The sequence below is a fragment of the Anolis sagrei genome, chromosome 1, assembly GCF_037176765.1.
Source record: "Anolis sagrei isolate rAnoSag1 chromosome 1, rAnoSag1.mat, whole genome shotgun sequence".
Taxonomy (NCBI): Eukaryota; Metazoa; Chordata; class Lepidosauria; order Squamata; family Dactyloidae; genus Anolis; species Anolis sagrei.
In genome coordinates, this window is record NC_090021.1 from 62,663,693 (window position 1) to 62,685,067 (window position 21,375).

Sequence of the window (21,375 nt, forward strand, 5' to 3'; positions counted from 1 at the left end):
AATTCAGGTGGCTGTTTCTCACCCCATCTTTTCCTATGGTCCCTGGCCACAGGTCGAAGTCTCATTTAAATCTCGCATTAAAATCACCCAGGAGGATGATTTTGGCCTCTTTAGATATCTTCAATAGGATAGTGTCCAGCTGACAGTACAAAATTTCCTTGATGTCTTCATCAGCGTCTAGTATTGCTGCATAGGCACTTATGATAGTTGTCTTTTGGTTTTTGGCAAAGTTAATTCGGAGGATTGAGAGTTGTTTGTTAATGCCAATGGGTGCTTTGGACAGATACTTCACCAGGTTGTTTCTGATAACAAAGCTATCTCCGTGCATTCTTCGTTCTTCATGTAGTCCCTTCTAGAAAAAGATGTAGCCTCCCTTTTTCTTCCTTCAGCTGTCCCTCTCCTGCTTTCCGGTCTCCTGAAGTGCTGCTATGTCAATATTAAAGCGCCCCCGCTCCCTTGAAATAACAGCAGTTCTCTGTTCAGGCTGTTCACTGTCTGTATTGTTCAACAATGTTCATAAGTTCTATGTTCCAAAGTTCATTTTTCTTTTTTGGCTGCAAGGTGGCGACACCTTTGGATGTGGCGGTCCAGTCAGGGATGAGAGAGGCAAATTATGTTTAGGGCATCTTTTCTAGTCCCCTTCCTGTGAGGGGTGAGCAGAGTGGATCCTAAAAAAAGGGCTGCTCAGTCATGGATACAGCTGCTGGACTACTTAACTGCCTTGGACCTTGAGGTAGAATGACTAAATCCATATCCACCCATGTGCCAATCTGTGAGTACGGGCTTCCAGATTTCAGTCCTGCCCCCATCGCCACTCGCTGTACACCATGGGACTTTTCTTAGTTTTATTTTTCTAGGAAGAGGCCTGTGTGTGAGTTTATGTGTGGAGATTGGTGCGCAGCCGATGAACACACAGTCTTCTCAGAATAAGGTTCCCATCCTGTAGCATGGTTAACATGATGACAGTGGCTTCTCATCTGTTGCAGCCTTCTTCTGCCTTCACAGCCATTGTAACATGTACCATATTGCCATCCACCTGTTCCGGCTTTGAGGTCTTCAGATTGTTCTTGGTCTGAATCCTCTTCTACAGCCTCTCCTTGGGAGTACATGACTCCTACGGTTACACCTGCAATTTCATTGTAACACTCAGGCCCTCTCAATATGGCAAGGTGAGTATCCATCGAGGGGATGAACTGTAAAGAGAGCTGGCTGATGAATTATACAATACTGCATTTACAAAACAATAAGAGATACATTCACTTCTTTATTCAAGTCAATGTAGAACTGGAAGAGTAATTTGGGGCTGTAATGTGGATCATCATCACTGCTACCACCTGGAAAAAATGGCATGCTCTCAGACGACTGAAGAGATGAGAGAGAGGAATTGGGAATATTAAAAAAGCAAAATTTCAAATATGTACCTGTTGTAGGGTCAAGGGGGATTAAATAGGCTTCTTTCCCAGAAGGAGAACTGATCAAACAGTCTGTCAGTAGAACTAGTTGGCAGTTATTTAATGAAAGACAGACTGCTGTTCTTATATCTTGTCTTTTTCTACAAGCATACGAACACTCTGTTGGGGGAACCAAAGGTAGACAAAGGTTATTAGGTTCCATTGAATCCTGCACAGTGCAGCAATGAAAAACTAAGGCTCTGGATAAATATAAATTTCAACTATTTTTCATTTAGTTGAGATTTATTTTTTTATTTATCTGTTTTTACTGTTTGTGAACCGCTGTGAGTCACCTTCGGGCTTGAGATACAGCAGTATATAAGCAAAGTAAATAATAAATAATAATAATAAATTTATTTCAAAATGTTTATCTTACTTTTCTTTATAAATTATTTCAACGAGGCATTCCAAATTTTTACTGTAAAACACAGTAAAATAAAGTAATCCAAAATGCATAGAGAGTGAGCAAACTTTTCTGTCTACGGAGTGCCTATGTCTACTTCAATGATTTGGAAAACACCACAGAAAAGGCTCTGTGTATACTAAGAACATCAAATTGGAGTTATGAGTTTTTAAGTAAGAACCAACATTTCACAGGTTATAGGCCACAAAGGTGCATACTATAATAAATTAGTTAATCCTTAAGATTAAGATACATTCTTGGACACTGTTCTTATTTCTAAATAGACAAGCTAAAGTTTGCAGAGCGCAGCGTTTTACAAACCATAGAGATGGCCAAGGCAGACATGTGTAAATACGTTAGAATTGCTAAACTAATTATTGCACCATGACATCTCCCAGAATGTTAAAAAATGTATTCTTGGAAGGCAATAATCCACATGCTGTTCCTATTTAATAGTAACAATATTAGACTTGGATTATTTTTCCTGGGCATAATGTTTATGTTAGAATTGTTCTCCTTTTCTCACTGCAGTTTTTGTAGATAATCAGATTTGGAAGATTAATTTAGACATGGAAAATGTAACAGCTGGACTGTTTCATATTAAATTCGTATAATAAGAAGTCTAGTCTTGTGTTACCCATTACTATAGGCATGCAAGGTAAACTGAAATCGACTTTGATTTACATTCTAATTTCTGAATTGCTTATGTGTTGTGCAAAGGGAAGCATCTCTTGTTTTCCCAAAACACATAGGTTGAGAACCACTGCACTATCTTGAGTTCTAGTCGTTACTCTACCCCACAGAGATAAAACCCCAATGTTTACTTTTCCTGTGAATGGTATTTGAATACTACAAACATGGAGTTCCATAGTTGAGGGGCTACCACTGAGAAGGCCCTGTCTCTTGTCCCCAGCAACAGCACCTGCGAAGGAAGTGTGATCGAGAGCAAAGCCTCCCCAGAAGTTCTTAACTTCTGCAATGGTTCATAGTGTGAGATGCGCTTGGACAGGTAAGCTGGGCCAGAACAGTTTAGGGTTTTATAGGCTAAAGCCAGCACTTTGAATTGTGCTTAGAAGCAGACTGGCTGTCAGTGGAGCTGATGTAATGGGGGTTGTATGCTCCCTGTATGCTGCCCCAGTGAGGAATCTGGCTGCTGCCCGTTGGACCACTTGAAGCTTCCGAACAGTCTTCAAAGGCAACCCCACTTAGAGTGCGTTGTCTATTTGGGATGTAACAAACGCACGGACCACTGTGGCAAAGTCTGACTTCCCAAGGTACGGGCACAACTTGTGCACAAGTTTTAATTGTGCAAAAGCTTCCCTGGCCACTGCTGAAACCTGAAGTTCCAGGTTCAGCTATGAGTCCAGGAAAACTCCCAAGCTGCAAACCTGTGTCTTCAGGGGGAGTGTAACTGTCCAGCACCGGCTACAACCCTATACCCTGTTCAGCCTTATGACTGACCAGAAGTACCTCTGTGTTGTCTGGATTCAATTTCAATTTGTTCACCCTCACCCAGACTATCACAGCTGCCAAGCACTGGTTCAGGACCTGAACAGCCTCCTTAGCAGTAAGCAGAAAGGAGTGATAGCGTTGAACATCATCTGCGTACAGATGACACCAAACAGATGGCATCTTCTATCCCAAATAGAATCATTTCAAGAAGAACTGGCAGTACATTTGCCACTGATTTTGAGAATTACTGACATACTGGTATTACTAGGTGTACTCTCTAGAGGAGAGATGTCCAAAGTTTAGTGTTGACGACATACTTTTTAGACATGCATCATTTTGTGACACAGTCATTCAGTTTTATTAATGAACCAGAGGTTTAAAAATACCCTTATAAAAGGTGCAGACACATACGTACATTGTAATAATTAAATATATGACAGAGTATCTTATAAAAAATATGATTTCTTGTTTCTTTTACAAAGACTCAGAGATTTGTCATTACGTTCGCGCAGCACACCTATACATTTCAGCTGAAATACTGATATGTTGTGATGCAATTTGGAAAGCTCTGCTCTAGATATACTGGGAATACACATACACATACAAGGAAACTAGGAATTGTAGCCAGTTATCTTTGTAGCTGCAGCAGGAGGTTGGTCAGTATGGCCTTCTGGTGTCTTCCAACTCTGTGATTCAGTGTCTGCTAGCCAATGTTTTGTTTCTGGAACTTTCTAGGGCCACATGAAAAATCAAAAACACTCCTTGCCATCATAGCAGACTTGTCTGGAAGTGGCTAGAAGTCTACTTGTGATTTGAAGAACAATTTTAAACATTTAAAAAAGTGTTGGGAGCCCTCTTTAAAAGATAGGTTGCGGCAACTGGGGGTTTCTTGGAGACACCATTTATATTTTTTGTCAAAACAAAATGGCAGTCTAGAAATCTGGAAGGGTCAAAGGCCACAAAAAGAACCTTGAAGGACTCATGGGGCTCCGGGGCTGCATTTTCCCCAATCTGGACTAGGCAAATTGGTTTTGGTGCTACAAAGAGCTGTTTGTCATGAAACATCAAAATACTTGTAACAGTTGCATTGGAGAAGAACATACATACCACTGTGGAATATCTAATAGGGAACCTGTGACCTCATGTATAACAGTCTGAAACTTACTAAATGAAGAACCCTGACCTTAAAACAGTGTCTGTCATCAATAATGGACTGGACGAGTGCAACCAAATTGAAACTTAATCCAGACAAGACAGAGGTGCTCCTGGTCAGTCAGAAGGCAGATCAGAGAATAGGAATCCATCCTGTGCTGGATGGGGGTCACACAGGTCTGCAATTTGGGGGTCCTCCTGGATTCAGCATTGACCCTGGAGGCCCAGGTATCGGCAGTGGCCAGGAGGGTCTTTGCACAATTAAAATTTGTGCGCCAACTGCACCCATTCCTTGAGAAGCCAGATCTGGTTCATCCCTTAGTTACATCCTGTCTAGATTACTGTAATGTGCTCTACATGGGGCTGCCTCTGAACAGTGCTCTCAGAAACTTCAGCTGGTTGGAAGAGCTGCAGCCAGGTTGCTCACTGGGCCTGGCTGTAGGGAGCGGACAACCCCCCCCCCCCTCCGTTGCAGCAGCAATACTGGCTGCCAGTCTGTTACTGAGCACAATTCAAAGTGCTGATTATGACATTTGAAGCCCTAGATGGTTGAAGTCCAGGCTATTTTGCTGACTGCATCCCCTTATACGAAGCTGCCTGGGCCCTGAGATCTTCAGGAGAGGCCCTTCTCTCGATCCCATCTCCATCTCAAGATCAGTTGGTGGGAATGAGAGAGTGGGCCTTTCTTCTCAGTGGCTGCTCCACGACTCTGGAACTCCCTGCCCAGGGAAGCCAGAATGGCTGTCCATCCAGCAGCAGGCTCAAACCTTCTTATTCAGGCAGGCTTTTAAAGATGAAGGTGTTTAAGATCAATTCAGGGGGTGCTGTGGTTTTAGCTTTGAATATGCATCAAATATGTTTGAATGGTTTCAACTCTGAATCTTTTAATACTGTTAATGTTTAGATGTTTTAATATTTGTGTATTTTCAATGCTGTGCTAACATTTTTATGTTAAGCTGCTTTGAGTCCCCTTTGGGGAAGATAAGTAAAGGTAAAGGTTTTCCCTTGACGTTAAATCTAGTCAAGTCCAACTCGGTGGGTTGGTGCTCATCTCTATTTCTAAACCAAAGAGCCAGCATTGTCTGTAGACTCTTCCTAGGTCATGTGGCCAGCATGACTGCATGGAGCGCCGTTACCTTCTTGCCGGAGTGGTACCTTTTGATCTACTCACATCTGCGTGTTTTCGAACTGCTAGGCTGGCAGAAGCTGAGGGTATCAATGGGAGCGCACCCCGTTTTGCGGATGCAAACCACCAACCTTCCAGTCAGCAAGTTCTCCACCATGGGGGAGATAAAGCTGGTATAAATAAATATAAGAATAATAAGACGAAAATGACATTCATAAACTTTGCTCAATATTCGGGAAATTAATTCAAGATGAGTAATTAGTACAGGAGTAAAGGCTGAATGGCTTCCAAAGAACTAGGCTGCCATTCTGAGTTTGGGGAGGCCTGGGCAAACCGGCTGTTAGGAATTGTGGGAGTTGAAGTCCAAAACACCTGGAGGGCCGAAGTTTGCCCAAGTCTGGACACTGACCATGTAATGCAGCATTGATGGGGCCGTTGTCAAACTACACCCTGAAAGCGAACGAGAGAGAAAACGCCTGCAATTGGCCTCACAGGTTTGCCGTAGGCGTCACTGTTGCCTAGGAAACCGCGCGGCGCTCTGCTCATCCTTCCGCCAGAGAAGAGTCCGACCACCGCGGCCTCCACCTCCTCCGCCTCATTGTAGCCGGTGAGAGGCCACTGGGCGGCTGGCACGGGCACCACGGACGGCGAGGGGGAGCCGAAGGCAGCTCCCGAACTGCGAGAAGGACTGGGAGGGCGGTGGGCTTGAGCACGCGCTCTATAACGCTATCTCTATTGGCCGTATTAATCCCGAGCACCCGCTTTGGACTTCATCTCCCAGAAGCCCCGGCCTAGCGTGGCGGGGCTCCGGAATTCTGGGAGTTGAGTTCAAACGCGAGGAAACGACAAGCCCCGCCCCTTCCTAGAATGTATTGCAATGTGGGCAAAACAATAGCTGGAATCGCATACTTAAATTCACCTGCAATTATCCAGTTTTATCTTTTTGACCTGAATTAAAAAAATTAGTAGCATACCTTAATTATCCCAGCCTTTAATCATCTGTCTCCTCTTTTTTCCCATTCATTTGAAGATTTTAGTAATGTAGCTCTGAACTCCAGTACATCACACCGTGATGAAGTACAGCTTGTTCAAGTCACTAAAGATTAATGTGAGTTGCTATTGATTTTGACTATTTGTCCCACTTTACTGTAAACATAAACTCATGCATTGATGTAATAGAGGCAGTCAAATGTGTCACATTTTAAAATTCTGAGAAAAACGAGGTCTACTTGAATCCGAATAAGTATGCCGCTAAATACTTTTTTCCATGTTAGGAGGTTTAAATGGAAATGTATCTTTGACAACTTTCATAAGAATCCTTGTGTAGAATATTCATAGCCCTAACGAAAGACACATTTCTGATCTTTTGGGAAGTGGAAATCTCCATAACCTTTTGGGAAATGGCATTCACTACCTTTTGGGAAAATCAGGAATGTCCCAGAGAAGAGTTAAAAACCCGCTTGAGTCAACCTTCACTTTTGTGGTAAATATCCACTAGCATTCATGCAAGGCAATTAGGATTCTCAGCTGTAAGACTGATATACCTAGATATCTCTTTGAACTGTTAGGGAAAAAGATATGTAAATGCAAAAAAAAAAAAAAAAAAAACCAAAAAAAAAACCATATATAGCAGAGTTTCAGAAGTATTATTTCAGTTGCCCAAAAACATTTACTCCCCTTTAAAACATCTTGGTTTAAGTCATGCTCTCAAGAGACAAAAATAAAGTAGTCTTAGTTAAAAGTAATATAGCTGGTTTACTCACAGGCTTCATGTATTCAGCATACAGGTATATTTCTTATCAATCCAATTGCAGATAGGATTTGAAGTAGTTTGTGTAGATAAGACAAGGCATCTTTCTTATAATTAATAGTCCAAAGTCTAAAGCATTTTTCTAGTCCAGTGGTTCCCAACCTTTTTTTAACCAGGGCTCACTTGAATGGGGACCAGTTTGACCAGGGATCACTCTCCAACATTAGTACAAAAAGGGGCATGGCTGGTTAGTGCTGCAGAAAGGAATAGAAATGAAATAAAATAAAATAAAGAGGAAGGAGGTTCATGGACCAGATTTTTGTTGTCACGGCACACTGATGGGCCATGGCTCACTGGTTGAGAACCACTGCTGTAGTGTAAGGGTCTAATAGAGTCTCTTCTTTAAAGCATTCTGTTCCAATTCTAGGCACTGCATTTGAAAGGAAATGTTGACAAGCTGGAATGTGTCCAGAGGAGGGCGACCAAAATGATCAAGGGTCTGGAGAACAAGCCCTATGAGGATTGGCTTAAAGAGTTGGGCTTTCAGACTATACAGACTCTATTAGACTCTCAGACTGGAGAGATGCTTTACTTTGAACTGTTTAGATTCTAAGAAAGATGTCCTGTGTTATCTACACAGAGAAACTGCCCCAAATCCTATTTGTAACTAGACTGATAAGCAGTGTACCTGTATGCTGAATACATGAAGTTAGTGAGTAAACCAACAATGTTATTTTTTGATCTCTTGAGAGCATGATTTAAATCAATATGTTTTAAGGGAGAGTAGATTTTTTTGGGCAACTCAAAGAACACTTCTGAAACTCTGCAGTTTTTTGTGCATTGGCATATCTTTGTTCCTAACAGTTCAAAGAGGTATCTAAGTATATCAGTCTAACAGTTGAGAAGTCGAATTGCCTTCCATGAATACAAGTGGATATTTACCACTGAAGTGAAGGTTCACTCAAGCAAGTCTTTAACTCTTCTCTGGAAGATCATAATTTACAAAAGGTTATAATTTATAACAAGGTCATGCCTTTCCTTGGGTCATGATTATTCGAAACAGCGTGAATGGCAATTGATCTCCAAAAGGATCATGCTTCCAAAAACCTGCAGAGATTCCTTGTTTTCCCAACAATTTTTCCCATCCAGATTGCCTTCTGCTGTTCGTTTGTTCGTTCGTTCATTCATTCATTCATTCATTTTATATCTATTTCAGCCATACTATGGAAAGCCCTGAAGACCTCTGCTTTCCTGAAGAAGGATGTGACAGCAGCATAGTTCTTGAAAAACAAGTTTTTAAATCCCAAGTATCAGAATCACATGTTCAGCTTGCTTGCAGCCTCCATTACTGTGCTTTTCCTTTGAATGGAAATGAGCTTTGTATTTTGGATACGACTGATGATCCTAAGCATGAGGTTAACATTTATATCTTTTTGGATGTTTAGTTTATGTTGAAAATCAGTGTTCATATGCAAATTCCTGGCAATTAATGGAAATAGTAGTTATCTGGTAACAGTACATACAGCATGAGACCAGTCTGACATTCTAACATTCATCCTTGAATGAAAAAGAAATTTAAAGAACAAAGGTTTTTCTTATCCTTGACAAGAAACAATGTCTCAACATGATGTTTACCCAAACTACAGGATTTTTTTAAAAATCACAGACATTTTCTTCTAATAGATTTTAAAATTAAAACTAAATGAAATAAGCAAAGATCTATACCAGGGTCCTCAAACCTTTTCAGCCAGGGGCTGGTTGACAGTCCCTCAGACTGCTGGGGGCCAGACTATAGTTTGAAAAAAAAAAACATGAACAAATTCCTATGCACATATCTTATTTCTAGTGCAAAAAACAAAACAAAAAAAAAACAAAAACAAAACAAAACAAAACCCCGATGATAGAATAATACAATATTTAAAATGAAGAACAATTTTAACCAACATAAATTTACCAGTATTTCAATGAGAAGTGTGGGACTGCTTTTGGCTGATGAGATAGTCAACTTCATTAGGATTGTTTATTGTTGTGTATCTTCAAGTCGTTTCAGACATAGGTCAACCCTAAGTCTAAAGTTTAGTGCCGGGGGATGGAGGAGGGGGGTACATGAACTTGGAGGGCTGTTTCTGGCCCATTGTCCTAAGTTTGGGGACAGCTGATCTATACTCATAATGTAGTCTGGCATCTGGCAAGTAGAATTTATAGCGTATTGTTTGATGTCAACTTTCCTTCCTTTTCTCTATACCTCTTGTTTCGGTTTCTGTGTTCCATAAATTTTCTGTTCTATAAAGCAGTGAGCATTCAGGTATTTCAGAAAGAGAAATTCATGTCCCTATCCTCATCCTTAACTTTGTTTACAATTACTCTAGATTTCCTGCTGATATCCAAACTTGTGCATATTTCTGAAATTACTGTAAATAGATTAAATACTGTCAGGTTCGGCTAGTCTTACTGTATCAGATGATTGTATTTAGTAATGATTTGCTGATAGACAACTAAGAGAAGATAATTTTTCAATGATTTCATCTTCCTCCTGTCCACTTTGCATCCTTTCAAATCTACTTCAGGTTTCTGGAGATTTGGAGAAGTGTAGGGAACTGCAAAGAGGAGAGGCTGTTTAGTTACAATTGGTTTGCCCTGTTACTGAAACTGTTGTATAGTCTGAATGGTTGGTTGCTGGAACAGATGGTGGATCTGTTATTGTGGGAGCAGTGAATCCGTGGGAGCAGTGAATCCGTTTAAAATGAAAAACAATTTTAACCAACATAAATTTACCAGTATTTCAATGAGAAGTGTGAGACTGCTTTTGGCTGATGAGATAGTCAACTTCATTAGGATTGTTTATTGTTGTGTGTCTTCAAGTCGTTTCAGACGTAGGTCAACCCTAAGTCTAAAATTTGGTGCCGGGGGATGGAGGAGGGGGATACATGAACTTGGAGGGCTGTTTCTGGCCCATTGTCCTAAGTTTGGGGACACTTGATCTATACTCATAATGTAGTATGGCATCTGGCAAGTAGAATTTATAGACTTATTTTGAGAAGCAGTGCTCCATTTTCACTGGACTTAATTTGGATTTTTTCCATGAAATTGTTTTGAGAGTGGCGCTCCATCTTCATTATTGTCTTTAGTCTACATATAGCCTCATGACTCAATGCTTACTTTGTTTATATGATTTTTCTTATTGAATGTATCCCTGAAGCCTATATACAGTGGAATCCTTATCCAGACCTAGAACTGTTACATTTGAGAGCGGCTGCTCCTTTTGATTTTGCTGTGTGCCACTGAATTAAGCTATGTGCTGGGGATTTTGGTAAATGGAATATTATATGCTCTTTTGATAATACACTTTGACATTACATGAAGATGCTGTTCCTGGCCAATTGGATATATATGTGTATTTATGTTTTAGAGCAGTACTCCATGGACCAGTGCTGGTACATAAGGCCTCACTTGATGATCCTCTTGAGAGTTTTCAGGAAAGAAAGAGACAACTGTAGCCAGTGGGTGGGCTGAAATATGGTGCTAGTCCCTGAGACACTGGAACAAAAGTGAATATCTTGGAAAAGCATTTTTAGAATAAATCAAAATATTTATAACTACACACTATTTGCTTCTGAAACCAAGTGGTAAATTTCTATAACAAAAATATTTTAGAAGAAATTGAACTTCTCTGTGTCTGTCATTTAATTTCTGTTTCAAAGTATCCCAATCTTATTTTGTCAGCCATTACACTTAATTGGCCATCACCATTCAATTACTGCTGTTGCATTTGGAAGCAAGGTCAGTCCACTTCTAATTTGCTCTGCTTCGAGTGACTATGTGATAGTGTGGGATCTGGATGCATGTATGAAGAAGGTGCTAGAAGGTGAGGACATTGTGATATATTTGATATTATTGTCTTGTGATTTAAGCAAAATTTGCATAGTACATTAGTCTTCATACGTCTCAAGTTTTCTAAACTGCGTTTGACTGTTCAAGTTTTGTTTGTGGGTTTCGTGGTACCCTTAGCTTAGTCCAATATTTTCCGATTTCTAACCATAGTTTGCCATAACATTTGAACAAGCAAATTATTATTCCAAGAATCTCTTAAAGTAAGTTTATGAATTTGGCAGACTTGGTTTGACAAATTGGAGTGTTTTATTAAGCCAGGTATAATGTATTCGTTACAGTAAGAAGAGGAGGGAAATGGGGATGAAGCAAAATACATTTCATTTTGGTTTCTGCAAGACATGTTTAGTTAACTATTTTATTACCTATTTAAATTATTAATTTATATCCCAACTTTCTTCTTACATAGCTTACAAGCAATTATATACAGGGGCATCTAAATGGAATGAATGCATAAATAAAACACGAAGGCATGTAACACAACACTCTTACACCATTTGTCCAAAATTAGAATTTTAATCCTCCTTTAAAGGGTACTATGCCTGGAAATTTCATCCAGTTATGACAAACAGAACTTGATGAAATTCATTGGATTTTAGCCATAGGCAGGTATGAAGTTTTGGATTTCTAATTCTGCTTTGGAGTTGCATCAGATTGGACTGCATTTGAATGAGGTTGTTTTCTGAATTGTTGAATATTGTATAATACCAATCAGGTGATCAGCGCAAATTCCATTACGTGTTGAAATAAGTCTGTTTGAACACAGTCATGCATACGTTTAAGTAGGCATGTTCAGGATTATGCTATAGTTTGGTATAGTTTCTGTTTATCCTGTATGATCCCCATATCCACTGATACACAACTTTGTATGGATACACAAAAGGCAGATGATAGTGTAGCATATTGAAATAAAGAATGTATGCCTCAAGAATACAATAGAGTTGTATTGGAGGACCTAGAAAATACTCTAAGATGGCATATTTTATTCTTATGTGGATTAATTAACTGCGAGTACTGCCGTTGTATATTTGCACTATTTTATATGGTATATGATAGTCACTGGCTTTCACAGAGCAATTGAAATAGACTTTATACATACATTGTTACAGGCTTAATAATTGTACACTTTGTTTCAATTACTACAGGATTAATGCCACAAGGTATTGTTATAGGGACACTCTTGGGAATGGTGCTTTATGTCCGATTTAGTCCAGATGATCAGACTGTGGCAGTATGTGCTGGCAATAGGATTTACATGTTAAATGCAAAAGTGAGTGAGAATACAATGTCAGCATGCTTAATTTAAAAATGTGGAGTAAAGTGAAATGTTTAGCTTTTTGCACTAATTGTATTTTTCACAAGCTATTTAAGATGAACACATAGTTTTAATTTTTCTGTTTTATTTATGTAATAATCACAGTATGCATTTGAATTGAACAAGTTCAAAATATCAGTGAATATTTGACTATATTTAAATTGTATTCATTTTCAGCCACTGGAAGTTTTGGTATTGCTTTAACAGATCTCTTGTGGAGACATAACAATTTAGAAGAAAAGTAATGTGGAATAAAAATGAAAGACATGAAAGAACAAAAAATGTAGTCATAATTAAAGAAATGGGAGAAAAAAATTATTTATGGAGTCTGCAAATTCCAGTATTTTAAAGTCACAATGGTTTTTATTTTTGATTTACATATTTAATTGATTTTAATTTAATTTGGCTGTGGATGGTTATATAGCCATAATAGCCAGCATGATATAATGGTTTGAGCATTGGACTATGGCTGCATCTAATCGGTAGAATTAATGCTGTTTAAAACCATTTTAACTGCTAAGGCTCAATGCTATGGGTTTATGGGTGTTGTAGTTTTATGTCTTTAGTCTTTAACAAAGAGTGCTGGTGCTTCACCAAACTACTCAGGATTCCAGCATTGAACCATGACATTTAATGTTGTGTCAAACGATATTGATTCTACAGTGCAGATGCAGAATGCGACTCTGGAGACTAGACTTCAAATCCTCATTCACCCATGAAAATGGCATGGGGTGACCTTGGGCAAGTCACACTCTCTCAGCTTCAGAAGAAGGCAAGACCAAACCTCATCCAAAGAAACCTACAATGAAATACTTATGATAGGGTTGCTATTTGTCAGAAATGACTGAAAGGCACATGACAACAGCAGCAACAATAAAGCAACATAGACAGATGAACATGATAGAAAAGATTATCATCTTTTAAGTCATTGAAAACTACCTGTTGGTGAAACTAAGCGTATAATATGGAAATACATGTAACCATAATAGTGAAATTCAATAATAATGCTGCAGCCAGTACACAGTTCTCCAAAAATTACTCATGAGAACTCTGAAAATAATGGCACACGTAAATAATTGTCCTTTTCTATAGCTTTCATTTATTTCAGTAGATCTTAAATAAGAGACATTATTAGTGGATTGTGCTGGGGAGACAATGTATCACTTGCCAAATAATGTAATGTACCAGAATTTATCATACAAATGAAGTGGCATTATGTGAAATACTAAAGAGAGCAAAAATGTATATTCAAATGTGTGTATTTTGAACTGATTGTAGGATGAGGCTATACTTGCGGAACTAGAGGGCCATTTGGCTCCAGTGACAGCTGCTGAGTTTTGTACTTGGGAGAAAAATATACTGATATCAGTGTCTGAAGACAGAAGTTTTAAGGCAAGGATTTTTTTTTTCTTACTGTCCTCACTCTCCCTCATGAATCCCTCTCCCTATTTTAAAATATGTTCCATTTGCTTCAGGGTACAATATTGAAATAAAATGAAGAAGCACTTGGGTATTATGAAATGGAATTACTTGTACAACTGAACTGTGATATTTGGGAGCATCCACACTGTAGAATTTATACCTCTTGAGATGACTATAACTGCCATGACACAATGCTGTAGAATCATGGGAACTGTAGTTTGACAAGACACTATAACTCTTTGACAAAGAAGGCTAAAGACTTTGTAAAACCACAGCTCCTAGGATGCCATGACAGTAATAGTCATGTCAAACTGCATTAACTTTACTGTGCAGATGAAGACTAAATGAACTACTATATATAGCATGCATATCTGTTTTCTCTGATACAGTGGTAAAGGAGAACAGCAACATACTGGTAATTCCATTTCTCTCTTGCAGGGACTATGGCAGGTTTGAGCAAATTTCAGCCCTCAAGGTGTTTTGGACTTCAGTTTCCAGAAATCACAGCCATCTTACCAATTGTTAGGTTATTGTGGGAGTTGAAGTCCAAAACACCTGAAGGGCTGAAGTTTGCCCATGCCTGGTCTATGGTGTCAAACACTTACTTGCAAAATCAATCAATTGTTTCCTTTCTTTTTCATATAGATTGCAGTGATGTAAGGTGTGGTTCATTATTATATAAATTGACATTTACATGTTACTATGTTTTCATTATTATATAAATTGACATTTACTTGTTACTATGTTTTTAAAGGTATGGGATTATTGTACTGGACTGCTAATATATCAATCAGCAGTAATAACAGGTATGTTTAAAAACTAAAAGAATCAATTAGTGTATGTTTTAAAAACAATAGTTGTAGTAAAAGATTAGTATAATCATTCCAAGTGTTATTGTTTGGAGGCATTGGGCAGAATAAGTTCAGTTCAATGCATTATTCCTCATATTTATTTGGTTTCTACTGACAATAATACATGTAAAAATATTGGTAGTTGCCTACTGCCCTGTTAAGTTTTGTGGAAAGAGATAATCTAGAAAGGTCTGCTATCTCTATAGCAATATGTGACCCCATCTATACTTCCAGTTTCTGAATGCAGATTATCTGCTTTAAACTGGATTTTTTCTGACTGGCTGCCAGTCTGTTACCAGACACAATTCAAAGTGCTGGTTATGACATTTAAAGCCCTAGGTGATTCAGGTCCAGACTATTTGGCTGACTGCATTCCCTTGTATGAACCTGACTGTACCGAAATGCTTTTAGTTTTGAGCTGCTTTGAGTCAGTGGTCCCAGTGGTGATTGGCACACTGGGTGCAGTGCCTAAAGACCTTGGCCTGCACTTAAACACAATCAGCACTGACAAAATTACTATCTGTCAGCTGCAAAAGGCCACCCTACTGGGATCTGCACACCGATACATCACACAGTCCTAGACACTTGGGAAGTGTCCGACATGTGATCTAATACAACAGCCAGCATAGTGACCTTGTTTGCTATGTAGTAATTTTGTTATGTTTCAAATAATAATAATAATGTATATGAGTCTCCATTGCTGTATAATCCACTTTAAAGTGGATAATCTGCATTCAGAAACTGGAGTATATGGCAGTGTAGATGGGATGTGTGTTGCTAGTGATTTTGAGGAGAGGCAATGCGGTGTTGTGGTTTTAGGGTTGGACTCTGGAGACCAGGGTTTGAATTCCCACTCAGCTACATAAACCCACTGAGTAAGCAGCAGTACTCCTGTAGTGATAAAGTATTGGGGCGAATCCACTTTATGGTGGGTAGCCACATTTTACTGTTGCCCTGATTTGGTAGTGTAGAGTCCTTATTTTTACTCACCACTTGCAGGTTTGCATTTCTTCCTCATAGTTTGTTTTTGTTTTTGTTGTCTGCCTCTTTTTATTCATGCTTGTTTCTTTATTCATTTCCAAAAATAGTTGTATAGAAGCTATTCTAATGGTTTGTCTATATTTTATGTATAAGTATAAGGAAACCCTCACTCTATTTAAGCAGTTTAAGGACAGGATTTGAAACCGAGAACAGGTGTATACTTGCTTAAACTTATTTTCACTTCTATCTTTTTACAGACCATTGCCACAAAATGGCTTTCTCGTGGAGTTAAAATACATTACTGTCTTTTTGAAATAATCAGTAAACATTTGAATTATTTATAACCTGATATACAGGGGATTATGTGAGATTGCATGCTTGGGGATGAAGAAGCAGACACTTAGTCCATTTTCAGTATTAATGCAGTGTGGGTTTTTTATACAGCATTTCCTCTTTTAAGTCTCTTCATTGATGAAGAAAATAAGCAGATCATAACTGGTTGTGCAGATGGACAGGTATGAAGTATAAACAGCATCTATTTCCATTTTGTTATTAAAATTAGCATCATGTGTTAAAATTTTATACACACACACACACACATACATATTTTACATTTTTTAGGAAGTTTAATTACATTGAAATCCTAGGATAGATTTCTCTCACTTTCTGTTGTTTCAACTCTGTTCACCTCATTTGTAAGTAGGATGTTTGTAACTTGGGGACTGCCTGTGTTATTTACCAGTGTTATTTACCAAAAGTACCATTTCATGCTCATGCTTAACAAAAGTGTATTTGAAATATTGTAGTATTGATTAGATTTTGTATCTGGCAACAACCTTACAATTAAACCCTGGTAATAGTATCAGAAACATTCTATTTTTAGAAGAAATATGGAAAAATAAGTGACAGTGGCTATATTTTCCCTTTCAGCTGTGGATCTTTAGCTTGACTAGTGGGCACCAATATCGCTGTGTGGTACACATTAATGTACAGAAAGAGAGGGAGAAGTTTTACAGCAAAATTGGAAAATCTGAACATTTGGGTAAAACACTTCCAGAACTTTTTTTAATTACGTATTTTTCTGTTGATATGCCTAAAATGTAGTTTTGAAATATAGACTTTTGATTAACATGGATTGATTTGTTGGTTTACCATACACATTGATAGCAGTTGCACAAAAAATGAGGACATCTTCAAAGTAAAGAAAATTCTCAGGCAAATGAATACAGAAGGAAACTATCCCAATACAAGGTGCAGGTTATTACCTATAAAGCTTTAAACAGTTTGGGACCTGCCTATCTTCGTAACCGCATCTTCCACTATGAACCAACACGATATCCAAGATTGTCTGGGCAGGCTCTTCTCTCGCTCCCATCCCAGGCACAGTTGTTGGGGATGAGAGAGAGGGCCTTCTCGGTTATGGCCCCCTGGCTCTGGAACTCCCTCCCCAGGGAGATTATCCTAGCACCCACCCTGTCCATCTTCCGCAAACATTTAAATACATGGTTGTTCTGCTGTGCCTTTGACTAGATAACCCCCTAGATAGCTGGGCCCCAAACTAGGATCCAAAATCTTGTCCATGCACTTCATTATTGTTCTGTGCTTAAATTCATAATCTTGTATTCTCATACTGCCATCTATTTTCCCTATTGTCATGGAATCGATGCACTTTATCCATCAGCCCTATCCTCACAATTGTCCTTGCACCAGTCCTCCTACCCATATCCAGAAAACTGATCGGTTGTTGCTTGATGTTTTGCTTTTATATTTTGTTATAATGTTGTATTTTATTTTATATATGTTAATGTGCTGTTTTATTTTATTATGCTGTTCAGGCTTGTCCCCATGTAAGCTGCCCTGAGTAGATGGAGGCGGGGTATAAAAATAAAGTTATATTATTATTATTATTATTATTATTATTATTATTATTATTAGTGTGATGTATAAAGGCATCATGCCATTTATAGTACAGCCATTGTTTATTTCCCACAGATCAGATTCAGAATTCATCAAAGGCATATGCTTCAAATGATTTAAGATATGAAGAAACGGTTGAATCCACTTTTCCAGTTCTCCAAATTGAACACTGTGACAAGTCTGCAAATTTAGATGATGAAGTATCCAGGTAGAGACAAAAGAAAATCATATAGATGTATGAAATATTGTATAGAGGCAGATTTTTTGTTAATGTAGTGATCGGATTACATTATTATATGGAGGTCATCCAGCTATTTGAATAATATCAGTGTTAAGCCACATAATTTAAAAAAAGTTCTAATTGCAAGTCAAATCAAGTTTACCTCTGCCTCAGCCATTGCTGGTTGTGCCAGCAGGGTTGGACAAACTGAGGCATCTGCCTGAAGCATCATACGTTAAGTGTGAAGGTGGATGAAAAGGCTAGAGCTTTCACTTGATGTGTATTTCTGTTCTTGAATGTAGAGAATGTTGTCCTACTCAGCCGTGTTAGATCTGTTAACAACTAGAGTTGTGGATGCAGTAATACACTATCTTGTTCTTTGCCTAATGCAACTGTACTTGGCAATTCTGTTGTCAGTTCAGGTAATGGCGACAGCATCCCTGCAGGAGAAAAATAGTTACATGTGCTGTGGGGATGGAGGAAGAGAGAGGAAGTCAGCACTACCAGAAGAGAATTGTGTGATTTTAATTTTATTTTAATGTTGAAATGTTTTAGTGGGTGTTTTAATGTATATGTTTTTATTTGCTGGATATGCATCATAGTGTTGGGGTTCATCCTGAGTTTGAACTTGAACCTAATTCACTGTTTGTTCCTCCTGATGCTAATGAAAATATATTTACTGATGCTAATGAAAATGTATGCCAATGATGCCAATGCTCCTGAAATTAGTGAGGAAGAAACTTCTGTAGATTTGGAAAATGAAAGTACCAGTGTTCATGAGAATGTTTCAGAGGGAAGCCATGACCTTTCACTCCCTTCTGCACCTGGTAACTTTAATTGAGAACAGAAGGGGCCAGATCTGGCAAGACAGAAGTAAATCACTCAGCTTGCAAAGGTCTTCCCGATTAAAAGAAATACAAACAACGGCTTCAAAGCAGAGAGGCGGTTCACGGAACCAATTCTTCGGCTTTAAGTGCCTTCCGCCGGGCTGACTTTCTCAGTTCAGGCATCGTTTCAGATTGATGAAGACCTTGGCAGTTCTCCCGGTTTTCCTGGCCATTGTCTTGAAAGATTTCTAGGATATCAAGTACGGTTAGTGGATTGCTAACAGGTTCCAGTATTTTACAGTGTGGCTTTGGGTTTTGTTTTTGTCCATTTAAATTCATGTTTGCTGATTTTGCTGTGGCCTTTGACTTGCATTTTTCCTTTATTCTGTAACTATTTTTCTTCAATAAAAAAGGATTGTTTTTCACAGTCAAGTGTGGTGGATAGTTACCTTAGGGCCTCGTTTCCTGCTCTGGATTGCAACACATATGGCATTGAATTGTGCCTTTATGTGCGCCGTTATGAGTCCCCTTTGGGATGAGAAGGGCAGGATATAAATATGGCAAATAATAATAATAAAGAGAAAAATCAGCCCATTGTTTCCATGGTTGCTCAGGAACTGACGGGGTATCTTTTGTCCTAACAGCAACAGCTTTCTTTGATTTCTAGTGATGTCTCATCCCTGTGCATCCTGCAAAAACTGCACTGTGGTGATTCATAAGCCATTGCAAATCATCAACAGTACCTGAACCACTGTACTTGGGCTGTCCTTGATCTAGACTGCTGAAAAAACATGTATTGCTTTTCCATTTCCATTTCAGTTTTTTCTCATTGCTGAAGAAACATTGTTCTTTTTAAGTTGAAGTTAAATATATGGTTAGATATTTGTTGGAGTGGACTGTCAAATCTAAATTTTATTTATTTACTGTATTTATATACCGCCCTCAACCCAAAGGGGACTGACTAGTATATTTTTTCCTATGTATAAAATCTCCAGTTCACATTTCAGATCTGTGAAACTTCAAAATACCTCTTTGTAGCAATAAAGAAAGGTATTTATGTTTTTTATAAAAAAAGATGATCTCTCTTTTCTTTGTTTTATTCCAGTTTTTCTTATGCAAATGCCCGATGCTTATGGATAGGAAGCTCTACTGGTTTATTCATAATTAACATGGCAAATTTTGAATTGGAAGCTATTCTTCATTATAGAGGTATAATTATAACCTTTTTGCTACTTGGTTTGTAACTGTAGCATAGTATAGTGTGCATGTGTGCATCCATACCGTAATTTGAAATATGTCTGTTTATTGCGTGATTGGTTACCATGATTAAACCCGATGAGTTAACTAATGGAAACAAAGAGAAGACTATAGCAAGGTAGGGGACCTAAGCCAGCTTGCTGTAGTAGTTTAAGCATTGAACTACAACTCTGGAGACCAGGGTTCAAATCTCTGCTCAGTCATGAAAACCCACTGGGTGATGTTGGGCAAGTTAAACTTTCTCAGGCAAAGAAGAAGGTAAAGGCATCCCCTAATTTGTGTGTAATTATTTCAATGGAAGGTTATAGATAACTTTCTTTAAACGTGGTAGCAATTCTTCTCATATCAATGCAATTAGATCTGCGTATATTACATATGAAAAATGAGGTGAATTTATAATTTAATCTTGTACAGTGGTTTCTTATTTTAAAAAGTTGAAAATTGTTTCCTCATGTTGGGTTTCTGTGTGCTTAAAGATTTCAGTGCTCTCAGCATTCAGTCGGCTGGATCATGTGCTTTAATGAAGAAGGCAGTCAATGGTAAGGTGAGTATCTGTCTTAAAATATTTGGTATTTTTTTTTATTTTTTTCACGTGGAGTGAGCTGTTATCTGGGGGAGGAATCTTTCCCAATGTTGCTGTCTTAGATCCTTTATTTCAAGATATGTATGATGGAATTCAAGATGTCAGACACACCAGAGACATTCAGTATTATTTTTGTCTTTATTTTTAATGGTAGTTTGGATAAATAAAGGGACAGGAGCTGGGAAAGGCTGCTTAACAACTCTGGATGTGGAATTGAGGTGGCTGACTGACTAAATTATGGAAGTCAAACAAAATCATATAGCCTACACTGATGTAATTCAGTGAAAATGACCATTACACACAGGCCTGTAGCCGGGAAGGGGGGGGCCTTGAGGTGTTTCAGCCCCCCCCCCCCCGAAATTCTCATGGTAGTCTGCGAGAAGGCCTTACTGGTACATTATTTAAACTGTTATGTTTATTCATATCATGATCTGATCACCATGCTCAATGTATTCCATATGCATGGGGGTATTTGGGTAATGATACAAAAGGTTTGCTAGGGTAGACCCTCTTTCACTCAGACTCAGCCCCCCCCCCCCCCGAATCAAACTCATCTCCCCCCGAATCAAAATCCTGGCTATAGGCCTGATTACACAGATCTAAAAAGTGACATTTGAGAATGATATCGCATTCTAACAAGACACATGCATGGCTATGAAATTATAAAGAAGCATTTTATGAGGGTCCTGAATTTTTTCCTAATTTTCCTTTTCTGCTGCACCTTTCATACCATGTGGCATGTTTCAAATAACTCCCCAACTTACAGGTTTTGCAGGAGCT

General features: G+C 38.6%; 1 protein-coding gene across 3 annotated transcripts in view; it reads left to right on the forward strand.

The window, feature by feature from the left end:
- The first annotated feature begins 6,111 nt into the window (after positions 1-6,111).
- The window catches only part of WDR27 (WD repeat domain 27), a 79,646-nt gene continuing 64,382 nt past the window's right edge, over positions 6,112-21,375 (forward strand). For 2 of the 3 annotated variants that reach the window (XM_060753767.2, XM_067465552.1), the window contains exons 1-12: positions 6,112-6,191; positions 6,615-6,692; positions 8,551-8,749; positions 11,058-11,199; positions 12,368-12,492; positions 13,816-13,929; positions 14,714-14,765; positions 16,236-16,306; positions 16,722-16,833; positions 17,784-17,916; positions 19,861-19,964; positions 20,489-20,556. In XM_060753767.2, the coding sequence (XP_060609750.2) occupies positions 8,558-8,749; positions 11,058-11,199; positions 12,368-12,492; positions 13,816-13,929; positions 14,714-14,765; positions 16,236-16,306; positions 16,722-16,833; positions 17,784-17,916; positions 19,861-19,964; positions 20,489-20,556 (1,113 nt within the window). In that variant the 5' untranslated portion in view covers positions 6,112-6,191; positions 6,615-6,692; positions 8,551-8,557. The other variant, XM_060753769.2, reaches the window with a different exon arrangement.